A 17,743-nucleotide genomic window follows, 5' to 3' on the forward strand; every position below is an offset into this window, starting at 1 on the left:
ATTTAAGAAAACAGAGGATCTACTTTTTAATAATCAGAATATTTGTAATTGTGTCTATGAATGCTGTGTCTTGCTGGAATTGCCTTCCTGAGCTTCAGCAGCTCCCTGAGCCCCCAGACAGCCCCGTTATTGCTGTGCAGAGCCTTCTGAGGATGCTGTGGATAGTGTGGGCTCTGCCCTCGCACAGGTCTGGGAGCTCCTTTCTGTGCCCACCCCTCAGTGACTCCTGGTACCTTTTACAGTAGAAACCAATATTAATTTGTAGGTGCTTAGAATGGAAAGGAATATATTAGTAATATATCATTGTCTCTCAACTGATATCGTTTTCCCCGTAGTCTAAGCTAGACTGCTTAATGCTGTAGAGAAGTTAATTCTTCTGTTCTCTAAGTGCTAAAATGACAGGAGAACTAATATCATGAATGATACACCATTAGTCAACAATATTTATTCTTCAGAGACTTTATCTTGATTCAAATTTCCAACATCTCCATCCTTTTCTAATGCAGCATTTCAGACAGAGGGGAAGTTGTATCTAATACTAGATTTCCTGCGGGGAGGGGACCTTTTCACAAGACTCTCCAAAGAGGTAAGCTGATAGATTTTAAATTTAGAAATGAAAGACTATCCTGGATTTCCACAACCCCAATGAAGCTGCTGGTGGGAGTGCCTTGAGAATAGCCCTGATATATATGTATGTGTGTGTGTGTGTATACGTATAATAGAGTTCCATCTTTAAGTGGGTTCTTAATAATTATGTTTGAATTATACTATAGGAAACACAGCAGATAACCTGTAAGTATCACATCACAGAAAACTAGAAAGTCATTCCCATAGCAAAAAAGCTCCAAGTTCATTGCTCACAGGATGCATCCTGACTGTGATTAGAAGCAGCATGAAAATCCCATCCCCAATTTGTTCTGCCTGGGGCATGGGCATGGAAGTATTGTAGAAGCACAACTGCTGCTGGCAGAAAAAAGAGATGCCATCGGTCGTGGGCTGACCCCTGCAGCAGGTGTGCAGATAGAGCAGGGCATTGGTCACCAGCAGGAGTGTGCCATCTCCTGCAGCTGCTGCTGGGAGCAGGTCAGGGCCACATTCTGCCCAGGGCTTGTGGTTTGGTTGTCACCTGCTGTCATACCTACCTGGGGACAGCTGCTGCTTTTATCACCACGCTGGGCTCAGTCTGTTCCCTGCCCTCTTCAGCTCCCTCCTATGGGGACATGCTGCTGCTGAAGAATAAGTAATTCAGGAAACCAAACCTGAGTCTCACTAATGCCCACAGGGAGAGGCAGTGGCAGGTTTTCCAGATTCACTGGAATCACTGCATTCACTGGAGCCAGGGGTTGTTTGGGGTCCTGAGGTCTTGTCTGTGCCCTCAGGTTTGTTGTCACTGGTGTAGTGTCCTCAGCCCTTGGTCTCTGTCCAAACTGCGGGAGGGGTGCCAGCATGCAGCTGACCCAGAATCTTTAAAGATGAAATGAGGATGTCTCACATGACATCTTGAGGGGGACCTCTGTTTGATCTTCTCAGTTAGAGGAGTTATGGATGGACTAAAAAAGCTGTGAGAACAGTACTTTCATCCAAAAGTTCCCGAGCTGTTTTTTCATCGGGACAAGGCAGTCCTGATGGTGGTGGCAGCAGCTCCTGGTTTGAGAGATGCTGCAGTGGAGTGGGCTGGCTGACTGTTGTGTCCACCGTGGGCTGGGAGATGAAGTGTTTGCTTTCCAGACTTGTCTGCTAATGCAGGAAGACTTTTGCAATAGGTTAGTTACAGTGTTGAGCAAAGGTATTTTACTACATTGTACCAATTGTTTTTAAAATATTAAAAGGGATTAAAGAAAATAAAAATAGCTTCCTGCTGCTTGCCATGAAATCAGGCTTTGTTAGTGACATGTGCTATCTTAAAGAACCTCTCTGATTTCATGGGAGAAAAGAGAAGTGTTTCTTGGCACCTTCTGCACAATCAGGGGACTTGGAAGTGAAAGAGCACATCTTAGCTTTTGTACTCTGATGAAACTTCAGATTTTCCTAATGCTTTTACAGTTCAGTGCACCCCACTTTATACTATCAAGAATGAGTCCTGTTAACTTGACAGTCCTGATATATGCTTCTCTTTTCAGTGCTTGCAACTCGTCTTGTCTACTTGCTCTTTGCAGCTGTTTAGTGGCAATGTATCACAAGGGAGGATGTTATAGGAAAACTCGTATTGCTTGCAGTTTATGAAATATGGATTTGGTCCAACTGTAGTGATTTTAGTGGCCTTTCAGTCAGATCACATTACAGCATGCGTACATGCAAAGTTCATTTCTTTCTTGTCTGTCTTTCTGAGAACTGTGACTTTAACAGGATATATCTTTATAGATTAAGTTTTTCCCTGATTCTACTGATTTCATATCACGCCTAAATTATTTGTTTTAAACCATATTAATAATCAAAATTTATTTTTTTTATATTTAATATGGCTTATATATGTATGTATGAGAGTTCCTTCTATTCTTTACAGTGACACTCTTAATTAAATTGTGTGACATCTGCCCTCAGAATCCTCTAGTTTTGCTGTCAACCTTCTGCAGCTTCTCAAAGCGCTCAAGTATTGTGGCTGCCCCTTTCCAAGAGCAGAGGCTTAATTTTAAAAATAAGCTCTACAACTTCTACTGGAGATATTTACATTTACATATGACATGAAAATTTATGTTGAGATGAGTCATTTTACTTCTGTCATATGTAGTATTTGCACTTGTGTATCCAATATATCTGCTTCTCCTTCTGCATTATTATTGCTATATGTACTGAACTTTAATTAAAGAGAAGTTAATATCATCTGAGTTGTAATAAAAGTTGAACCAGAGGGTCTTCTTGCCATATGAACTCTGTTTCTCTGAGCTTAGTGTTTGGTAGGGTTTTCTTGTTTGGTTGGTTGATTTTGATTGCAGAAATTTTTTTGCACCTAAACCATAGCTTTCAGTGTTAGTAGTAGCTGTGTCAGATGTTGAAAGGAAACAGCCAACATCAGCTTAGACCTCATCAGGCCCTGTGTGCTGGCCAGCACATTGTTGCTCAGGACATCTGCACCCGGATAACTAAGGCTCAGCACAAGGTCCTGCTCCCTGATCTGCCTCTGTCCCTGGCTCTGGCTCAGGGTGAAGCTGTTCTCTCACAGCTAAAACACAGGCACCTCTGTAGATGCCCCTTTGCATCAGGGGAGATTCTTCTAGCTGCCATGCACAAGGATGTGCCAAGTCTTCTTTTTTTTTTTTTTGCACACACCTCCAATGCTATCCCAGGCTGCACACCTTCAAGCAGTACCATACTGAAGATGCTTGGCACCCTGTGTCAGATATTTTCACCTGGAAAACCATTAACACAATGCTGTGCCCCAGGACTGCAGCAGTGCTATCCTGGGTGTATGGGAGACCCAAGTACTATGTGGAGTGAATGAGGCCACACGGCTCTAAAAGCACTGTCTTGCAATGTAGCTGCAAGCCCCTTCCACTCTTGTGCAGAAGCTGGGGGTATTCCCCTGTGGCACATGCCTTTGGCAGTGAGGCCAGGGCCTAGGAGTCTGGTGGCCTCTAAAGGCACCGAAGAGACCCCCTGCAGAGTCCCTGAACCCTCGATGCATGGAGGCTTCAATCCATCTCTGAGTGTCCTCGCGCTGTGTTATTCTGCTCATATTTGGAAACGAGATGTGTTTTTGTTTCTAAAACAAGAAGCCTTATGCTTCCCCAGAGAGGTTCCCCATATTATTATGTGAGAATTTAGGAACCAAATGCCAAGATCGTAGCAAATTAAGAAATGTGAAAGCAATACGGGCTGCAGTGAATACATTGAATTTTGCCATTCACTTCCAAAGGCTAAGGAGTTAGAACCTTGTTTATATTATTGCGACATGATGTCATCTAAACAGATCAAACAGACGAATGAGAGCAGCATGTTTTAAGGAACAGAAGAAGTACTCATCAGATCAAGTTTTGTTTTATAAGGAGAATCTGGTAAGAATTGTTAATGTGAGCTCAGACAAATTATGGAAAATTGAACCTGATATGATGGGCCTTCCAGCTTTCCTGAGTTAGACAATTCCTTCCCCATGTCTGTTTAATGCAAGCCAGCCCACCACTGTCTAGTAAATAGACATGTTCTTCTTTTCCTTCTCTCTAGGTGATGTTTACAGAAGAGGATGTCAAGTTCTACTTAGCTGAGCTGGCCCTGGCTTTAGACCACCTCCATGGGCTTGGAATTATTTACAGGGATCTGAAACCAGAAAAGTAAGTTAATGAGAAAGAGTGAACTGAAACATAAATACGTGAGCTTTTAGGTCGTTTCTGCTCCTCATCTTGCTAACAAGTCAAAAGGTACCAGAGACTCTGTCTTCCTTCCTGTATGTGAGGCAGTACACAAGAGCCTAACTGTCAAGAGTAGGTTTTGTCCACTCCATTTAATTTGATAAGGTAGGGAAGTACCATATCCTCTCACAAGTGAAGCTTGGGAAGTGGTGACACATGGTGGAGCTGTGGTTGAGACACCAAATACAGAAGTGGCTAAGGTGGTAATAAGTGGAAGACCCCGTACAGTCTAAAACAGAAGCAGTGCAGTCTCTTTACCAGTGTTTATTTTCAGTTATTCCACTAGGCTGGGGCATGAATTGAGCTCTGGTCTCCACAGTCCCATTCTCCAGGGTCTTCCTATTATCTCACGTAAGCATGAAGCCCGTAAGCAATGTGATGTGGCCTCAAGTTTATGAATGTGCTCAGCGCAGGGTTCAGACCTGTGCTGTTGACTTCAGCAGAACAATGCATGATTCACACCATTTAATCTGGCCTTCCCTCTGATGGGTATAGACTGTTCAAAGCAACTCCTCTTCCAGCTCATACAAAATATGTCTTGGCACTGTTCAGTTTTACTATAGCCATTGTTTAAAGTAAATGAGTATCTCTGAAAACTAATGCGACTAACAATTTTGATTAACAATTCAAAATATTGTCCCAGAATGATTCTAGATTGTTTGCTATTCCTAATGTGGTTCTATGTAGGTTTTTTCCTTCTCTTTTTTCCACTGCAGTACATCAATAGATTAAATGACAGCCACAGTGCTCTGACTGGCAGTCATGTGATATTGTCTTTATTCTGTTCCACTTGGCTGGTGCTTTGCTTGCATCTTCTGTGCCAGTGCTAATAAAGCAGGCTGCAACATGTCAAAGTTACCAGCCTTTTTAATGTAATGGTCACAATCATTTAAAAAAGATGACCGCTGAGAGCAGTCTGCTTGGCTGCTGTTTACAATTCCAAAATAGCAGAGCAAGCCTTCTCCTTTTGTGATACAAAATTTAAAAATTCAAATATTTCATAAAAAGCTAATTATATTACTGTCACGTTCACAGAAAAAAAGAAAAAAAAAGATACCAAGATTAATTGAAATTGGATTTTGTAGGTAAGAAGCTGAAGGAGAAGAGATTATTTATCTATGACATAGTACTATAGTACTATAGTTTTTGCTTTTAAACTTTGTTTCTGGTGAGTGTTAATATGAATCATGTACTATTTTTCTTTCTGGTGTTAGATGCTGTTTTTCATGTAAGCGTGTGATATATGTAGCTGCTATTAGAAGCTATCCAAATATGACCCTATGTATTCAAATAAAAGTCATGGTGCTGCTACATTTATAGGCATACACCTTTTTTTTTTTTTTTCCTTTGGGAGAAGTCAGAAACCAAGGAGAAAATTAAGTGCTTGTCAAAACTATTCACTGTATTTGAGACACATAGAACCTGATTTCGCAGGTTCTCAGCATAATGTGTCACTTTGCATTTCAGTACACATCCCTCTCTGACTTCAGTTGCAAGTGAGAGAGTACTTACTCTTTCTGCAGACCAAACTGCAGTGTCTCATACCAGGGATCAGTGAATTGGGAAATTAGAGCTCACCTGAAAAAGGAAGGTGTCACTGATTTGCCACTACCACACAGAAATAAGTAGAAAAGGCAAAAGTAGAATCCAGTTCTGTGTTTTCATGTCTTAAAACAAGTTAGCCATCCCCTTCATTCTTCAGCTGTGCCAAAATCCCTGAATACTATCTATCTGTTCTGCTACCTGTGGCAGGAGTTTTTTGGAACAAAACAAGAAGTATCTCCATGCAATTAAAGACCTTTAGAGAGTAAGGTCAAACTAAGGTGGCAGCCCTCATTCTGGTATTTCCTAACTTTGAATGTATGTTTTTACAACTTGACTTATATAATAATAAAATTATAATAAGTGTAATTCTTTATACTTATATATAAATATATATATATTGTATTGTTAAAATATAAGTGTATATATATATTGTTTTTACTATTGTTGTACAAGAATGGGAATGACCCAGACTGGTATAATTGATGGTCATACCTGGGGATAATTCAAGGCATCTGTTTAAGTACACACACACACAATCCTTTAAAAATAGCTTTATAACCACTAAGCCTATGTGTAGCCATGCCTAGCAAAGCAAAGGATGATTGACTGTTGTTTCACCGGAACTTTAAGTTTAGAATAGAAAAACATGTACAGGTGAAAAACATGCATTCTGAAGGGGAAAAATGTTATATTTTTAAGTTACATCTAGGAAAGGATAGCTTTCTAAATGAGACAATAACAGGAAAAAAAAAAAAAAAAAAAAAAAAAAAACAGGACTCTCCCAGGATAATCTCACCCTCCACTTGTCCTTGTGGAGGGTCAAATATACTAAGGTCACTGCTAGTGTGTGGCTAACCTGTTCTTAAAATAGCTGGTGAAGACTCCAGAGCATCCATAGCAGACCTCTAGAAAGATGCTCTTAAAATCTAACTTGAAATTTCTGCGCTGTAGTTGCAGACCATTGGTCCTTGGCCTCTACTCCTAGACTCCCCATGCGGCATGTTTGCACTCGGCAGCAGTCATAGGGAATTGCAAGAATGGCCTTGTCCTTAATCCTGACTTCCATATACTAAACAACAAATTTACCGAACTCTTTTTAACTCTTTTTTTTTTTTTTTTAAGTCATTTTTTCTAGGCATTCAGTCATTTTCATTTCTCCCCTTTGATTTCTCTTGATCCATATCTCCTCTGAAGTACACAACATGAACTACACAACATCCTGGGGAGAAGCATTACCAGGTTGAAAGAGCACAAAAGGTTTACTCTGTCAGTCAAAATGGAGATAAATTAGTTTGTAATTTCCCAATTCTTTTTTTCCCCTTTTGCTAAAAGATAGGCACTGCATTTGTCCTTCCTTCATTGCTTAGTGCTTTTGCTGTCCTCCAGAAGCTCCCAACAGTAACTGCTAATAGGTTTGAGATTGCTTAAGTCAGCTCTGCAAGTATCTTAAAATGAAGCTCATTGGAATTGTTTATGGCAAAGAAGAGTGGTTAGAAAATAGCACTGTCCAGACCACTTGAGAGAACCTCAGTACATTAAAATTTCAGGTTCACCTTTTTTTTTTTAAGATTCCCTGAGCAAAAAAAATCATATTAACAATTCAAAGCTATGATTTAATTTTAACAGCATCCAGAATATATACATACTCTGGGAGTTGTTATAAAGTTAGCTGTACTTATATCAAAAGGCAAGCCACTGAGTTTGCTGGTTAAAGTCTTGTATGGAACAAGCAGATGCTGCTTCTCTTAAAACACCGAAGCTACTTTCTTCTCTTTGGGTTGTCTTGGTGGTTTCAGTGGGATGCTGTGTGGAACAAGGTGCTGTTCAGTCACATTAAAACCTCACTTAGACCATGAGACATGCTTCTGTTTAAGAACTACAGTATCAAGCTATTAAATATGGCTATGTTGAACTAGAAAAATGGGGACTTGTAAATTAGTATATGAAATATATTATTGCTTATGCTGTGGTTTAAGAGTATGGATGACTTAGAAGTAACTCTACCTACCGAGAATGTAGAATTTTATTTATTTTGCCTGTTCTATCTCCAGGTACCCAGCTGCATCTTGATAGGCTTTTATTGTAAGGGCTTCAGTTAGCAAGGAGAGGCTTACGTTGTGATGCCCTCAGCTGTCCATACAAGGGAGAGCTCAACTGCTCATGTAACAGCTCCTGAGCTGTTGAACATATATTTAAACAAACAAACAAAACAAAACAAACAAACAAAAAAGAAACAAACAAACAAAAAGGCATTTAATACAGCATACTGTAAGCCATGGCAATTTATTCATGAGTGTAGCTCTTTATAGGGAAAACCTTAGGAACAGTAAGGGTCAAAGGCTTTTGGTGGAGAATTGCTATCAGCTTCCACAGAAGCAAACTGTCCCATTTGGGGACTTCATGGTGCCAATGAAGCTACAGCAGAGATGAGTTCAGCATAAGACTGTTCAGCTTACCTGAGATAGTATGGCAACATGCAAACACTGGAATGTTAAAAAAGGTGGACTGCCTGGGAGAATCTTCATTTTTGGGGAGATATTTGGATATATTGGATATTTGGGAGATATTTCACTCTGTCCGGTACTTTTATAACAAAGCCTGCAGCCAAATGTGACGTTTCTCTGTGATGTTTCAGATTTTATTTCCAACCTGAGTTTTTGGCTATGGTTTCTGAAAAACACGAAGTGTGGGTTAAATTCTCTGCAAAACTGAGCTGACTTTGAAAGAAACTTAAATCATCAAAAACAAACAACAACAAAAAACAGAGTCGCAGCTTCAATAGTTTTGGCAGAACTTCACATTAATTTGGGTGTATAGGAGCTTTAAAATAAAGCCTAAAAGACATGACTCAAAACTAAAGATAAAAGAGAGAAATAAGAGAGAATTACTATGGCCTTGATTTAAGATACAACATAAAATAATATGAACGGCTAATATTCAAAGTCTTTTATCTCTGTGTTAAAGCTGCAGAAAAAAAATAAATAAAATAAATAAAATGAGGTTGCAGTCCTAGCTCTAACGCAAACTTCTCTTTCTCCTGGTGCTAGTCAGGGGAACGCCTTTCCCCTGCTACCAGGCTAACTTCTCGGCCTCTGACATGCAGATTTCAGCTTTTATTATCCCAAGACATACTTTTAAGCTGAAGTCAGTGAAAGCAGTTTTATTTATTTATTTATTTTTGTGGGATCATCCTCAGGCTAAAATGTTGTTGTTTTGAAATAAAGAACAGGTTGACAATGGTAGTATCCCGGAAACACAGTCGGAGCTTAAACTAAACAGATAAAATGGAAAAATCTAATAGTGAAAGATATCACTCACTGGAATTACAGCCTAATTTAACATTTAAGTAGTCAACTTTTTGTTTGTTTGTTTTTTACTATTTCAAAGCATCAGTTTAGGAAAAAAATAAATCTCAAACCTGAATCAGATTAACAACTTCCAGTTCTTTTTTCCCTTCCCCAAAGTAGTAGTAGTAGCTTATTTCAGATTAGCTGATCCTACAAACCCTAGGTAATACAATTTGATTGTCACAATAGAATTTCTACTACTGACAGTGGGGGATAAAAAGGAACAGTAAAGTGATAAAGATAAAAAGAGAAGACAGAAAGGATGATTAGAGAGGAACTTTGCTTCTACAGCCAAAGAAAAAATATTTGGCAGTTGCTGTAATCTGGGTATTTAGCAGCAGATACGTTGTTCTTTGCTTCTAAATGTCACTCAAAGCTGTTCCACTGCAGTACGCTATTTTCTTTTAACATCAAATATAATTTTTTAGCTCATAACCATAACTTTCTATGCACTGGCAGATGGCAAATGTGGAAACCCCCAGCTGTCCAAAACATACTGCCAGGGGCAGCATGAAGCTGAAGGCAGCTGAGGGCTCTGTATAAGGGTGTATTTAGGGAACAGGAGGGAATTATAGATTAAATTTTTGGGGACATAGGCTACACACATGTAGGAAACCAGGATCCATATATTTTGTTGCTTATGCAAACATTTAATGTGAGAAAGTATACTTCTGGGTCACTTAACCCAAGAGAGTTTTATCAGTCTGAGAGCTGCATGGCTGCTGCCTTCATATCTAATGGAGGCGAAAGGTATGAAAACCATATATTGCCTTCATAGAAAAGCTACGTGAATTTTCTGTAGGAAGTCAGTGGAATATAAAATTAACATTTCTGGGGAAAATCCCACTCCTCTTGAATGTTGCTGTTACTCACAGGGGCTCCCTGGGCATGGGACAAAGTCTGGAGTGATTCCTGTGCTCTGTGCTGCCCTGGCCCTTCTTGCAGAGCTGGGTCTGTGGGGTTCAGACGTTCATGCTCACTTCCAAGCTGGCAGGTGTTTTATTCTGTTCTTTTCTGAAGCACAAGTTTATGGATTATAGCCATAAAAATACATTTAAGCAAACCTGTTATAGGTTGGTACTTAAAAATTATGCCTCATCAGGAAATCTGGAGAGAAAATAGAAGTAAAGAGGCTTTTATTGGGAAGAAAAAGCTTTAATTATTGAACATATAGTAGTGACTCAGCTGCTGGCCTTTATTTGATGAATTACAGAATAACAATCTGTTCCAAACGCACAAACGAATGGCAGAAGATCATCTCTTTTCAATTATGTTTCAGCACATAGACAACCTTTCACACACCACCTTTCCTAATGTGTTAGTTTTGCTTCTGTCTTATTTTCGTCCTGAATAAATGGATTAAAGTGACTTTCTAAGAGAATGAAAATACAAAAATAGCTGATACCTCGCTAGACCAGTTTGAAAAGACAAATACACTAAATCTGACTAGGACTGAAGAAACACCACCTTAATTACTATGTCAGTACTAATAGACAGAAAAATTACCAAAGATCATTATTTTTCAGTTTCAGTGTGCCTTCTTATTTCTGTAAAAAACTAGCAATGCTTTTTGCAAACTACAGTCAGTCACTTTTCTCACAGAAATGTTGAAGTGCCTTTGTGAGAATAAGAAAAGTTGGCAGGTGGTAAACGTGAGAACACTTGGATTTGGCTGCCAGGCTGAATTTTCATTTATGCTTCCGGACAGAATAAATTAGCAAGGGCTGAGTTCCATGCAGCTAGGCTGTGACTAGTCATTATGCTCTGTGATCACTTTTATTACTTCAGCATGAACATATCTACCTTTGGAATTAATTTCAGGTCCAGAGAGTCCAAGCCCTTATTATTTGTGCCCTTGCCTTTATTATTATTAGAACAGGGGAGAACCTATAGCTCCTTCTCCTGCTGGAAGCAAATTCTCTGCAGCTGTTTGCTTTGAACACCCTGTTCTTTCTGAGCTCAGTTCCCATCCCCATCCCAAGCATGCTCTGGAGAAAAGAGGAGGCACCCTGTGCAACTGCCACAGGCTCTGCTTGCTCCAGGCATGAGATCAGTCATGCCTTTGGAGAATAATTTTTCTTTCTGGAGGAGTATAATGCACTGAGGGTTAAATGTATTTGAATCATGTATACCTCCTTACTCGCCTTAAACATGTTTTATTCATGCTTGTTAACTGTGATCTGTGACCACCTAATGAACTTATCTTTGCTTCTTGCTTTACAGCATTCTTCTTGATGAAGAGGGACACATTAAGATAACAGGTATGTGAGGAACAGAAAACTCAATGCCTGTGAACTGATTTTTTATTTTTATTTTTGTGCACTACGTTCCATGCCACTTGGTCTGTGCCTGGAAAAAATTTGCTTACGAAAAACTCAGAAGGTAGAAGAGTTTGAGTATTAGCATTCTTTCCTCTGGCAATTCATCAAGCACTCATGTGCTGCACATCACATGGAGAATACAGTATTTTCTTGGTAAAATCATTCTCCAGACTGACTTGAATCTTTTAATCTCAACTGCCTACCACCATGGATAGAAGGTTGTTCCCAGAATGACTGCTTACTCCAGATTAAGTTCTCTGAATTCATAACTGAGTAGAGGATACCTTGGAAAACCATTCCTTTGCCACTCTGGAGATGCTGTCTGGCCATCCTTATAACTGTTTTCCTTCTGCAATTATTATTCATCACGGTAATCTGAGCAAGAATCTTTACCAGCATTCTTTACCAAACCTGAACTGTGTTTCTGCTCATTTAAACATTCTATTCTGCTTTGAGCCAGAACCTCAGAGAAAGGGGTACACTTGCCTTCAAGACATTTTAACAGATGCTGGCAAGGCACTCCACATAGGCAGGGCATAAGTGCACACCTGCCTTTGATCTTTCCACACACAAAATACGTGAGCAGCCAGAAGGTGCTTCATCAGTTGTTTGGTGTGTTTTTCTCCAAATATGTTTGGTCTGAACAGCCTAAGTGAGCACAAGTGTTAATAATCCCTTTTATAGACCTGACAATTTTTTTTTTTCAATTTATTTAGATTTTGGTCTAAGTAAAGAAGCCATCGACCATGACAAGAGAGCATATTCATTCTGTGGGACAATAGAGTATATGGCACCAGAGGTGGTCAACCGCCGAGGACACACGCAGAGTGCTGACTGGTGGTCTTTTGGTGTGCTCATGGTAATGGAAAAGTGGTATTTGTTTGTTGGGGGGGGTGGCTGGAGAAGTGATCACATACCTCAGAGTTGTGGGGGTGAGTCATTGATTGAAGATGCTTATTAGCCCAAGAGCTACCATATATGAATACATCACAAGGAAAAATACCACAGAGAGAAAGGAACTATCTGTGCTAAAAAAAATGTTGCCCCAAGAGCCTTTAGGAATAAACCTGTCACAAAATACAGTTAGCCTGAAAAGTAGAAGGAAGCTCCTGCATAAGAGATGAGTCCCTAGAAAACACTTTCCAAAAAGATCTCTATGATCTCTTCACTGTCTAACTACAGTGAAGCTGCTTGGCTGATGATAAGGGTTTGATAACACGCTTGTGAGAGCTGCAGTGTTTGATGCTGGGATGCAATGCCAGAAAAGGCTCTCAGAGAAACATTAAATCCCCCTCATGCCTGCCTTTCCAAAATTAGGTCTTTGAGCTCTAACCTGCTTCCTCCTGTACCCATCCCGCCTCTTCAGTCTCTGGTGTCATTACTGTTGAGCAGGATGAAGGGAAGGTCGGGGGAAGTAGTTTTGTGACATTGCTATACGTTTAAAACCTGTAGGTTAAAGCACTGTACATGTAGGTTTTTTGATGTGGTTACTCCCAGTGTCATTTCATCAAGCATAGTACTGTACCTTGAGCCTCATTTACTACTCCCGCAGTGATATGTTCAGGTAACAAAGATGAGGTTGCCATCCTGAAGCACGCAGGCTGCAGGCCTGTCCCCTCACTCAGGGCACAGCCACTAACAGGCAGCTACAATGCAGCTAGATTTCCTGTGGCACAGGAACTACTTTTGGTAGCTGTATATTATGTTACCCACCACAATCCAAAGAGTTTGTTTCAGTTCTGTTTGCCCTAAGTAAATAAATAGCAGCACTAAAGGAAGCAAGAATAGGAAGCAATTTGCAAACCAGGAACATATTTGAGGGGGTCTACATCACTGATCTAGCTGGTCGACAGCAGCTAATCTAGATAAACATTGCAATTTATTACCTGAATTTAAAAGAACATCCTTATCTCCTACAGACATAAATCCATTTGTGGGTGCTGAGCACTTATGAATCATGTATGTTTGTTCAGGAAAATCAATAAGTTATGTCTCATAAAATAAATACACACCAACCCTTTACATTTTTTATTATATGTTTATTTTTGGAGGATAGCTGTGCCTTCTCACTGTCTGTCTCCAGTTAAAAAGAAACATTGATGTATTTGATGCATAGATTGTTTTTCTTTCACCTGTTAATGAACTTGGTTCCTTCCCACATGTTTTTTTTTGTCTGTTTGTTTGTTTTCCCTCCATCTCTCTCTTCTTCATACCCTCTGCCAAGTATTCAGTATGTTAGAATTAGGAAAGATAAGAATCCATGTAAAAGGAGATGTTTTACATACAGTAAAAATCATTTTAACTGTAAGCTGATGCTTTAAGCCTTTGAGTGCTACCAGACATCTTAAAGAAAAAAAATAGTTTTAATGAGTACAAGCTTTTTTCCTTTTTAACAATTAACTGATTAGGGCAGGAAAAAAGGGGATTTCCAAACACTAAACGTGCATGAAGATTTCTGATACTGTCTTGTGCTCTTGTTTTCCTCAGTCTGACGCCTGAATCTTCTTTTAGGGAAGCTGTTTTTATGCCAGTCTGAAAAAGAGCAGAGAGTTAAATGGAATCCAAATGATTTATTAGCATTTCTTGAAGTTATTTGCAGTATAGAATGAAATATACTTAGAAAATATACCCGTTGGCATATGTGTAGATTGCAAGGAAGGAAACTAGACAGTGTAATTTTTGTGTTTAAATTTTGGTCAGTAGAAGGAACACAGTAAGGAAATAGTGATAAAATAGCTTGTAAGCTAGCCATCAGAAGAGCCACCAAACATTGATTCTCTCATCTGTTCTTTTCTGTGAACTGAGATTTAATCCTACATGAAGAGGAGTCAGGGGTACGCATTGACCAGGCTCAGTCTACAGACAAACAGTGATCCTTGGAGGCAACATCAAATGTGAGACGTGATTATTAATATCAGGACAAATTTATCTGTCAAAGATTAGGTTCTAGTCTTATTAAACTCAGTGAAAGTGAAACTTCACTTACCACCAGCTATGTCTTTGATACTCACCACAAACCCAAAAATATTACTTGCTGTTTGCTTGCTGCTCAGACTGTTTGAGTTATCTTATGGTAGCATAGTGGGTCTCAATGCATATAGTTACATGAATCTTGAAATTCACCTTTCTCAAGCATTCTCTCCCCCATCGCATGGGGCAGGGTGAGCAAACAGCTGTGTGATGCTTAGCTGCCAGCCACATTAAACTACAACATACCTGCCTCTCATTTAGTAAATGATGGAGAAGTTGTGGTTTATCATATTCAGACATTTATTTTTTTAACTTTTTTTTTTTTTTTGCCTTCCTGCATCTTACTTATTGTATTGAAGGCTTTAGATAGAGCATTGCTCTGTTTTAACACTATTTTACAAAAGCATATTCTTCTCATCAATAGATCTGCATGGACAAGCAGTTGATTTAACTTGTTAAAAATATGTGTATATGACTGATATATTTTAAGCAGCTCCACAAGATCCTTGATGCCCACTGTGTCATTTCTGAAGCCCAGATAAACTTGTCTGCAACATAACATGGTGGCTCATAGCAGCGGGTTTATAATTCATCGTACTGATTTACAAAGCCACAGCCATTGTGGAAGTTGTATCTCTTTTCACTTCAGGAAAAAGTACTGCCCACTACTGAGAGTCATGTCAGCAGAGAGGAGACTATAATTAGAGAAAGAAAGGGTGTGATGACTCCATAGACCATCCCAAATAAAAATAAATGTATTTATATTTTTCAGCAATGAAGTGAAATCTGCATAAGAAAAGAAAAGATTCCCTTGCTAGCTCAAGTATTCTGCTCTGTAGTAATTTTCACTTTAACCTAACCATACAGTGATATTGGAAAAATAAAAGACAAAAAAGCAACACTACCTTCTTGTACAAAATCCTATTATAACATTCTTGTTTTGTTTTCATTGCAAAGGATGGTCTTCTTAATGTATAGTATTTTGAATATCTATGCTAGCTGCTATGTGAAGGTATACAAACCCTTTGGAAACACAAATTCATTATGCTTCACAGGTGGCTAATAATGGTAAATAACACATTTTACAAACGGTAAAACTGAGTGTCTGACCTGCTCCCAGCTTCCTGGAAAATGACTGGAAGTGCTGAGAGGGTAATCCAGCCTTTCTGACAAGAGTGTCTCTCTACTCTCCAGAACAGAGTATTGACAAGTTTTTTTCTGTAACTTTACATTTTATCTTTTATTGCTCACAATATTTGGGCAGACTCAGGCTGAAATGGTTTGTGCTGTCTGCCGTCCTTCCATCTGCTATGATTATTCATCTGGCAATCACCCCAGGCTGTGGATTTTTTCTTGTTCATTCTCTTCCTAAATGACCTAACAGTATCACTTCTCGTATCCGTTCCCATCAAGCTCATTTTGTGGTTGTATTAGTAAGCAACTGAATTGTAGCAGGGAATAATTGCCTTTCTCACTGATTGGTACAGAAAGGAAGCCAAGGTTGGAGAGAGGCAAAGTCTTCTGAGGTGTTAGCTAAGACAAGGTGGCACCCCAGAATACTCAAGAAGTGAGCTGTTCTCAAGGAAGGCAAGGAATAAACCAACTAGGTTTATACAGATGAGGAAGCGGGGAGAATGAAAACTGCATTTCCCAGAAGAAGAAAAAAAAAACAAACTATAAAAATCTGCATTAATAGCCAAAAACACTGCAAAGTTTCTTCACACCTAGGCTCAGCTCCTAGTCAGTCTTCTGTGACCCATAGTTACGTGAAAGGCTGTTTGCAGCAAATGCTCACTTCTGCTTGCATGTTTAGGTTTAGCAAGCTCTTGATTTTATTTTATTTTTTTAATGAACAGGAAACCAGGCTGCTGTGCAGCAACCTTAACTGATAAGACTAACTATCTCAAATTGTTTGTTTTTTTTTTTTTTTTTTTTTTTTTTTTCAGTTTTGTTATTTCATTTTTAATCTTCAACAAATTTTAGAATCAGGACAGCATTTAGAGGAACCAGTGCTTTCTTCCAGCTGCTGCTCATTTGAGTTCACTGAAGTCAAAAGCTCAAGTAAATTTAACTCACAGTAGCTGCATTTCACTTTAAATATTGATGTTAAGTGCATTTCTTCTGAGTCTGAATTAATCTCAGTGTTAGACCTGTGTAACTGGAGACATGTGGTAACAAAGTGCTAGCCATTAAAGCAGTGCAGTAAATATTCCCTGCAGCCTCCAGGACAGTCACTTCCCCCACTCCCTCCTGCAACTTCAGTTTCTTTTTCCTTTTCCTTTTCCTTTTCCTTTTCTTCTTCCTTGGACATTGTATCCAAGTTTCTTGCCCTCAGGTTGCTTTGCCCTGCACACACACTGCATTTGTAGATCTTCCTGTGATATCCTAGTGGGTGGGAGCTGCAGTCATCTTCCCGCGTAGTCACTGACCAAGTGGTGGTTTAGATCTGTTATCATTTTGCATCAGCAGCGTCAAGCCCATTTCTGCCAAAATAAATGAGCTGTAGCAGGCATTGTTAGTGCTGTTAAATTAAATTTATTACAACAAAGTAACATGAGCAAGTGTAAGTGAACATTTGGTACTTATCCAGAATGCAAAGGAAACTCTTTAGAAATTGTGATGAGGGTTTCATACAATGTGTGCCACTTTTGTTACTGCCCTGGGAAGCAACATTCTCTGCCCATCATCCCTAGGATATACGACCATTTTGGTCAGGAATAAAGCTCCTATAGGTCAGAATTATTTTGAAAATGGGGCTTGAGCTCCTATGTCATTTAGGCAGTTTTACTAATACTACCCCATCACGTTTCTTTCTAGCAGCCAAGCTGCTTTCCACCAGTCCTGTAAGACAGCTGCTGTCTTGACTTTCCTAGACCAAGCAGGAGTTAACAGCTTCATGTTTCCAAATCTTGTCTATATTTGTCAGTCATATGCATATTTTTAAAGTACTTTTCCTTACTTCTGCCTTGTGTTTTATCCCTTTGAGGTAATTTGTTCATAATGCAGATAAATCCTTTGATTAATTATAGTCAGTTAATTACTAGGCTTCTAAGCCTCTCATTTGCCCTCTTCACAAGTCTAGCCTAGCAGTTTCATGGTTATAATTTTCTTATGTTTTCACATAGTTTTCTTATGACATGACCCTATCTAATCTGCAAAAAGGGAGTAGTCAGGCGATGAAGCAGTTTGACAGTTTTTACTAATAAAAAGGTTCCTT

General features: G+C 39.2%; 1 protein-coding gene across 3 annotated transcripts in view; it reads left to right on the forward strand.

Moving 5' to 3' along the window:
* Positions 1-17,743, forward strand: part of RPS6KA2 (ribosomal protein S6 kinase A2) — a 293,034-nt gene that overhangs the window by 223,146 nt on the left and 52,145 nt on the right. For all 3 annotated transcript variants that reach the window (XM_021272261.4, XM_013099223.5, XM_005019222.6), the window contains 4 exons: positions 507-586; positions 4,159-4,265; positions 11,459-11,496; positions 12,273-12,415. In XM_021272261.4, coding sequence (XP_021127936.1) covers positions 507-586; positions 4,159-4,265; positions 11,459-11,496; positions 12,273-12,415 — 368 coding nt within the window. The remainder of the gene's footprint in view (positions 1-506; positions 587-4,158; positions 4,266-11,458; positions 11,497-12,272; positions 12,416-17,743) is intronic.

This window comes from Anas platyrhynchos, chromosome 3 (genome assembly GCF_047663525.1).
Source record: "Anas platyrhynchos isolate ZD024472 breed Pekin duck chromosome 3, IASCAAS_PekinDuck_T2T, whole genome shotgun sequence".
Taxonomy (NCBI): Eukaryota; Metazoa; Chordata; class Aves; order Anseriformes; family Anatidae; genus Anas; species Anas platyrhynchos.